At 51.1% G+C, this 7703-nt stretch overlaps 1 protein-coding gene across 1 annotated transcript; it reads right to left on the bottom strand.

The window, feature by feature from the left end:
• Positions 1 to 8: 8 nt before the first annotated feature.
• Positions 9 to 7671, bottom strand: EI24 (EI24 autophagy associated transmembrane protein). Its single transcript, XM_014888767.2, has 11 exons — positions 7573 to 7671; positions 6502 to 6649; positions 4940 to 5085; positions 3640 to 3700; positions 2940 to 3006; positions 2446 to 2570; positions 2094 to 2213; positions 1893 to 2004; positions 1017 to 1128; positions 854 to 928; positions 9 to 740 (listed from the first exon to the last, which is right to left on the bottom strand). The coding sequence occupies exons 2-11, from the start codon at positions 6541 to 6543 to the stop codon at positions 569 to 571; spliced, it is 1032 nt and encodes a 343-aa protein (XP_014744253.1). The 5' UTR covers positions 6544 to 6649; positions 7573 to 7671; the 3' UTR covers positions 9 to 568.
• Between the last annotated feature and the right edge of the window lie 32 nt (positions 7672 to 7703).

Genomic DNA, 7703 nt, shown 5'->3' with positions numbered 1-7703 from the left:
CGCAGAACGGCTGAGAATCGTGGTTTCTCCGTTTAATGTTTCAGTGTGAAAATACTAGAGAAAAGTTGATAAACCGGCCCGAAATATCCAAAGGGTTTGAACGTTACCGGTTCCTTCCCCGACCCGACAGAAACGGTACATGCACGGGAGGGGGACGCTGTGCTCGACGGCAGCAGGAGCTCCCAGAAATGCCCGCCCCCCTCCCACGACCTGAGTTAGGGGAGATGGAGGGAGCGGGAAGGGGACGAGGGGCAGGGGGACACGGAGAAGACACGGGAGGGACACAACGGCAAAACGGGGTGACAGGGTTCCGACCCACTGGCCCGAGGCAGGGAGATGGCACGGGAAAGGCGTACAAAATAGTCCACTATAAAACAAGCGCAGGGCACAACCCGGCTCCTGGAAACTCACAAAGGTGTTAAAAACCCAGATTTTCCCCAAAAAATTTTCCAGGGGGAGACGCAGAACTGACAGTGACATCTTGTCAGGCTGGGTCCTGCCCGCCCCTGGAGATCTGGGGCGCAGAGAAGCCCGTGGGTGTCCCCCCTCCCCGGGGTCTGGGGGCAGCTCAGTGCCCCGGAGCAGCCGCGTGTTTGGCAGGAGAGGGCGAAGAGGAGGAGGAGGAGGAAGAGGAGGGGGAGGAGGAAGCACCGCTCAGGGCGGACTGAAGGTAAACGGTCTTGTGAAAGAGTCTGTTGCTGAGGAAAACCACCAAGGAGAAGAGACGGAGCTGGAAGTGGCTGAAAGGGAAGAGAGTCCATCAGTTCTCGATGCCAGGAACGCCCCCGCAGGGTTTCGGGGAGCACTGGGGTTGTTGGACAATGATCAGTGCATGGGAATGAAGGATACTCACTAGGTTTTGCCGGGGGTCCTGGCTTCGTTGGCGCTGATGATGAAGAGAGGGAAAAGGATGGAAAAGAGGCAACCACTGTAAGGGAAAAATACAGTAGAATAAAATAAAATAAGGGGCACTCCGGTGGGTGTCAGAAGGAGGAGGGCCAGAGAGGCTTCCCCACCTGATGATGTAGGAGGACTGCATGGCTGTGAGAAATGCCAGTGGCAAGCCGAAGCCAAAGTAGTAGGGCCAGTTCCTCTCGATGTTGGACAACCGTTGGTGCATTTCGATTCCTGCCAAGAGGAAAATCCCGTGGAAATGAACCCACAGGGAGGAGACACTCTCCTATAGAATCCCAGAACTCATATATAGAATCACAGAATCATTTAGGCTGGAAAAGACCTTCAATCACCTCCTTTGACCAATCCCCACCTGTCAATAGATCAGAGCACCGAGTGCCACGTCCAGTCATCTTCTGAACAACTCCAGGGGTGGCGACTACACCACCTCCCTGGGCAGCCTCTTCCAATGCCTAACCACCCTTTCGGTGAAGCCATCCTGATGTCCAACCTGAACCTCCCCAGCAGAGCTTGAGGCTATGTCCTCTCATCCTGTCATTTTTTATGAGGGAGCAGAGCCCAATCACCACCTGGATGCCTTGTCCTGTGAGGGAATTGTGCAGAGCCTCCTCTTCTCCAGGCTGAGCTCCCCAGCTTCCCCAGCCACTCTTGGTGCTCCAGACCCTTCCCCAGCTCTGTACCTATCTCTGGACATGCTTCAGCCCCTCAATGTTCTTCTTGTGAGGGGCCCAGAACTGGACACAGCACTCAAGGCCTCACCAGTGCCCAGCACAGGGGGACACGCAATGCCCTGGAGCAGTGGCCACACTGGGGCTGGTACATTACCACCTAAGCACACTGCTGGCTCACATTTACCCTTCATTCCATATAAAAACTGATGGAAGATCAGCCTCTGACACCCCAACTGGATGCTCCTTCAGTAGAGAAACGCTCAATCCAGGTAAATTCCCCCTTTCCGTGCAGGGAGCCTCCTTCACCTTTGTTAAACCAGCGGTACTCGAAGCAGTAGAGCGAGTAGAGCAGCGACATGTGGAGCAGGCTGATCAGCTGCCCAATGAGGTCGATGGGGAACAGGCTCACAATCATTCCCTGGGATGGAAGAGGAGCAGATTGAGAGGGACGCTGAGGATTTGGGGGAGGGCAGCACTTGAGCTGGTGGGGTGTTTGCTTTGTCTCACCTGGATGAGGAAAAGCGCCTGCAGCAGGAGGTTGAACAACATGTCAGCGATGATTTTGCTGACGCTGGGGAAGGGGTGAGGCTTCCTGCCCGACACTTCGAATGCCAGATCTGCAATGTCCTGCCAGCAGAGACAGGGGCTTGAGGCAAATGAAACTGCAGAGCAATGGGGGCTTGGGGGAAATTAAACCCAAGGTGATGCTCCTGAGCTGCTTTCGCCCACCAGGAATATGCCCAGAGCCTGTTTTGGGGTGGAATTTCCTCTTGTGCCCTCACACCACCTGATCAAGTTCCACCCAGTGAGGAAACTGCCCCCATTTGCTCAAGGCAGGGCCCAGGTTCCTGTCACCTACCTGAAACCAGATGGCATTGACCACCTTACTGAGCACAAAGAGGGGCAGGACCCAGAGAGCACTGAAAATGGAGGTGAGGATGAACTCCAGCCAGGACCAGACATCACCATGTAAGGAAGGGTCACCTTTGGAAAAGAGACAGAGAAACACACGTGAGGAACTGGTGTAGGAACCTCCAAATGCTTCCTGGCACAGCCATCAGGGAGTTTCCCCTGACTCTAGTTCTCTAAATGTCTTTACATATTTCCACCCACTTGATATTTATTTAAATGCAAAAACACACAAACAAATGTGTTTGAAATGGCAGTCAGTGGGGTGATCCACCCCTGGTTTTCTACTGGATGATTAATGATAGGATTGGTTGGTACTGAGAAGAAGAGGAAAACAACACAAGGAGATAGAGGTGTGAGGAACAGCTCAATGGGACAAAGACCCTGAACTCATCCCATGGCCTGCTGAGCACCCTGGAACACCCCAAAGGGAAAGGCACCCACCGATGATCTGCGCCGTGACCGACTGGAGGACAGGGATGAACACTCGGTAGAACAAGAAGAGACTAAGCTGCAGGGAAAAACAAACAAGGGCTCTCAGTGGGACACTGCACAGGCATCCTGTGCTCCCGTGGCCACAGATCCAAAGGCACATGTGCCTCTCCTCCCCTAGCAATCCACAAATACAGAGGAGTAAGGATTTCTGTTTATACGGCCACAACCTACAGCTGAACACTTTAACATTTCCATGCCAATCTCTCATACTCTGCACCAGTGTAATGAGAAAATGAAACTAGTTATTTGGTTATTTGATTTATGAAGTGTTGGCTCCATTAAGGATCAGGCTCATGAACCAAGCAGGAAGTCAGAGCTGAGGAAATATCTTTAAGACATCAATATCCAGTTGGCAAAGCAGTATCCCAGGCTGCAGCAAAGCAGGAATTGACTATTCAGGTGGAGAGCAGTCTCAAAGACTTGGAAAAGCAGTTTGGGTTTCATGTGTGGGTCTCTTGAGTAAGTCTGTGGTCCTGTATCCATAAGTGAATCCCCTAAAATACAGCATTGGAATGGGAACGTGGTGGTTCCCAGAAAATCCTGCTGCTGTGCTGATGGCTCACCACTCACAGCCTCTGAGGGCTGGAGCAGGGTTTTCACAGAGGTTTTCAAATAAAACCCATAATAAATACGAAAAATCTCCACATACCCAGAAGACGCCTCCGTTCCAGGCACAACACTGAAATATCCTGCTCACTATCCGGGGTTCACTGCAGGAGAGAGAAGTGTTAATGTCCCAGCACATGGACAAATGTTCCCTCATGAGTGCCAACTGCTTCTTGGAAAAGTCACCAAGAATCAGCTTAACACCAATATTGCACCTGATTTTATCCAAAGACAGAAATCCTGGAAGGAATCTCGGCACAGATTCACACCATGTCTTAGCCAGTGCAGTTTCTACAAGACTTACATCAGGGAGACTCTTTCAACTTTTATTAATTCCCAAAATCTGCACTGAAACAGAAGAAAAGCAAAGTTCTCTTCCAGATTTTTGAGCATGTATTAGAGATCTCAGGCTCTGTTCTCTCTAAACTCTTGTTACAATAATATTAGGAGATCTGGGGCATTTTTTGGTCTCTCTTTTTTGGTTTTTATCCCCCCCAAAAAAGGTCTCAGAAGAGGCTGTTTCAACTTGGTGTGATTTTGGTGTCGCTGGACATGCAAGAGCCGCTCCTTGGGACTCTGTAGCACTTTCCCAGTCAGCTCTTGACATCAGAGTGATTTTGCTATAAAGAAAACCAGCAAAATTCAGCTGTTTATTTTTATAAACAAAACGAAAAAGTTGTACTTTTCTTCAGAGGCAGCTGAGATGTGGAGCTGCAGAGACTCCTGAGGAGTACTGGGGTCATGGGAGACTTCTCTTTTACCTTTCAGTCAGCCTCCCACCCAGCCAGCCACAATAATTGGTAAATATGTCCCAGAATGTGCATTACTGCTCAAAACCACTGTGTGAGGTGCCAGCCCAGTGCCATCAGGGCAGCAGAGACATCCTGGCATGGTCTAGGAGTCAGACATGGGAACAGATGCTGTTTGCTCCTGAATGGGAATAATTCTGGCATTCCCAGAACCACTGAGATTCTGCAGCTCCAGACTCCACCAAACACAGCAGGGCTGAGGAAAAGAGGCACTCGATCTGCCCCGATGTGGACATTGGATCCAAGCTGCTGTTTCTTCCCTGATCCCATGATTATCAGCAACAACAATGGATTTGAGATTGCACAAGGATTCAGGAGGAAAAGAAAACCATAAATCCCTGCTCTTTCAGTGGTAATTCAAACTGATTATCAAACACCATAAAAGGTCCAACTGCTTATCTCACGGTAACAGCTCCAGCTCCATTACACAGTGCAAAAAGGGAGTTTCATGCCACGTGTTTCCCATCTGTTGGCTCTGACTACCAGAGGAGAAGGGAATTACCCCATTTCTGAGCAGCCACGCCCCATACTCACTTTTCTTGCTTCTTCTCTTCCAAGTGAAACCTCCGCTGGGCGAGCGCGCTGTTGGCTCTCCTCCGCCTCTGCTCTTCCCTTTTCTGCTGGATCCGGGCATCCAGCTTGGAGATGGTGCAGATGCCCCAGATGGAGTCCTTAATTCCCTGTGGACATGAGGAGAGAGGAGCAATGGGATGTGGCTGACCCAGGCCTCCTGGTGCCATGGCTGGTCTGGCTCTTTGGCTGCTTGGGCTCAGCTGGAGCAGCAACACCACCTCTCTTCCATGGCCCAGTGACCTAAATCACTGCACATTCCAGCATCTCCAGGACCAGCAGCATTTTTTTCTGTAAAGGTGTGATTTCTCTTCCAATATGCACTATTTAAAACCCTGGCAAAAGTCAGACTCGGATCTCTCCCAGCCTTGTCTGGCAGGAAGCCCCTCATTCCTTGCCAGCTCTTTGAGGCCAATAAAATGGAGTTACACCAATATTTGGGATGTGCAAAGTCTGACTGTATGTTATGAGTTTAATGCTTACTCCTTCACAAACAAAAGCATCTGTCCTCATCCCAGAAACTTCTTCCCACCAGCCACATCCATACAAGCCTGTTAATAAGAGAATGCCCAGAAGTTTCCCTTACTCCATGTTTGGAAGATTTGTAGAGCTGCCTCCTAGGACTTGGCTTGTCCAGAGAGGTTGTGGCTGTCCCTGGAAGTGTCCAAGGCCAGGCTGGATGGGGCCTGGGATAGTGTCCCTCGGCAGGGACATAGAATAAGAAAGACTTAAAGGTCCCCTCCAACCCAAACCACTCTGGGATCCTGTTTAATTATTTCCAGCTCCAGGTGATCTCATAACCATCGTCATCACAATTTCTCTTTAAAATAAAGATCATAAGGATGAGCCAGGATAGTGTCACCATCTGTCACTTGGGTTCATGGAGCTCTTGACCAAAGAGGATAAATTCCAATGCCAAATTCATGTCTGAAACAGCAGAGCTGAGCCCTGACCCAGGCAGCTCTTCCAGCTGATGGTACAGGAGCACTGAGAAATGACACAACTCCTGCTTTTAGGTTGTGGCCACAGGGCTTTGATCAAACTCCTCTGTTTTCCAGAGTTATTTCTGAGCATGAGCTATTGCTCAGTGTCACAGCATGAGTGGCTTTTAGCCTGTATTTACCCCTGGAAGAAGGAAGACAGGGTGGGAGCAGTGAGGTGACATACACCTTATTGCTGGGACAGAACTCTGAGGTCACAGACATTCATTTATTACTGTTGTTATTATTAAATTATACACAGCATTACACATTGTGTATTAAAATATATTATAAAATTTGTGTATTCTTACATATTGTAATTTTATAATTAATATTATTAATAATATTATTGAGATTTTTCATTAATTTGTGCCCAAAGGAAATCTGTCAGAGGTTCAGCAGCAAACACTGAGCCCTTTTCAATAGACACACCACACAACAGTGTTAAATACACCTGGAGACCCTTTTCCTTCCAATTCCCTGAAGCCATGGGAAGGACAGTACTCCCAAAGAGCACAGGAGCAGCCCCAGGAGCCAGAGCCTCACCCTGACGAGGTCATGAAGGAAGATTCTCACGCTGTCGGCCATCTCGACTCCAGCATCACCTCTGCTTCCCAAACTATCAACTACAGGGAGAGGGGGAGAGCCGGACCCAAGCCTCTCTCATCCTGGAGAGATGGGAAACGGATGGAGCCTGTGGAGAGAGAACACACAGGGCCATGGCAGAACTGCTAACAGTGGGCTGACCGGGAATTACAAGTTCAGTCACACCCTGGTGGTTTCCAACAGGATTCCCGGCCCTCACTGGCTTCCCACTGGGCACAACCATCCTCCAACAGGCCAGGAAATTAACTCATCTTGTTCATATCAGTGTTAGCCAGCTCAGAGTTAGAGGAACAGCTCTTGTAAAGCACCACAGAAATATAACCAGCATCTGATTAAAGGAAAAAAATAAACCACCAGCTAATAAGACTCGTGCTTTCCCACCAGGATGCCAACTTCTCGTTCCTCCCAGGCAGAGCTCCCAGCAGCTCTGGAGCAGGCTGGAGTCACAAACCCTGGCATGTCAGTGGTGCTGCTGCAGCCCCGGGACACAAACAATAAAAAGTCATTTAAAAAACGGGTTTGTTTTGGTTATTCCGAGTCAGACCCTGCCGGAATCTAAGCTGCAGAACCAGAGCCGGCCTCTAGATTTATTATCGAGTTAATCACAGGTAGCTTCCTCCTAAAAATCCGAGTCATGGAATACCCTGAAGAGGAAGGCACACACAGGAATCGCTCAGGGCAGAGGGGGTGACCTGGGGGTCTGCACCCCCTGACAGCGGAGGGGGTGACCCTCAGGCACCCGGGGAGGGGCAGAAACCCTTCGTGGCTGCCGAAGGTCTGCGTGACCCCATAATTCGGAGGGGCCTGAACTCTACCTCAAGGCTGTTGCCACAGTCTCCCCACACAGCGTGTCTGAGGGGGGACGGCTCCCAAATGCCCTCAGGGCCGCCCCCGCAGCGCCCAGAATCCCCTCGGGGTTTGTTTCGCCACGGGAGGCCCGCGGGTGCCGGGGGTGCCCCCCGAGTGTCTCTCCGTGTGCCGCCCCCCGACCCCCGGTCCCCCCGCACTCACCGGGGCCGGGCCTGGGGCGCACGGCGGGACGGGCCCGGCTCACACGGCCCGGCCGCGCCCACCGCGCATGCGCCGCGCGCCGCGCGCACACGCACTGCCGCGGCCCCGCCCACCGCCTTAACCACGCCCAC

Source organism: Sturnus vulgaris, chromosome 23 (genome assembly GCF_052056855.1).
Source record: "Sturnus vulgaris isolate bStuVul1 chromosome 23, bStuVul1.hap1, whole genome shotgun sequence".
In the NCBI taxonomy this organism is placed as follows: Eukaryota; Metazoa; Chordata; class Aves; order Passeriformes; family Sturnidae; genus Sturnus; species Sturnus vulgaris.
The sequence above is the reverse complement of the archived record's forward strand: the minus strand, read 5'-3'. Positions and strand labels throughout refer to the sequence as shown.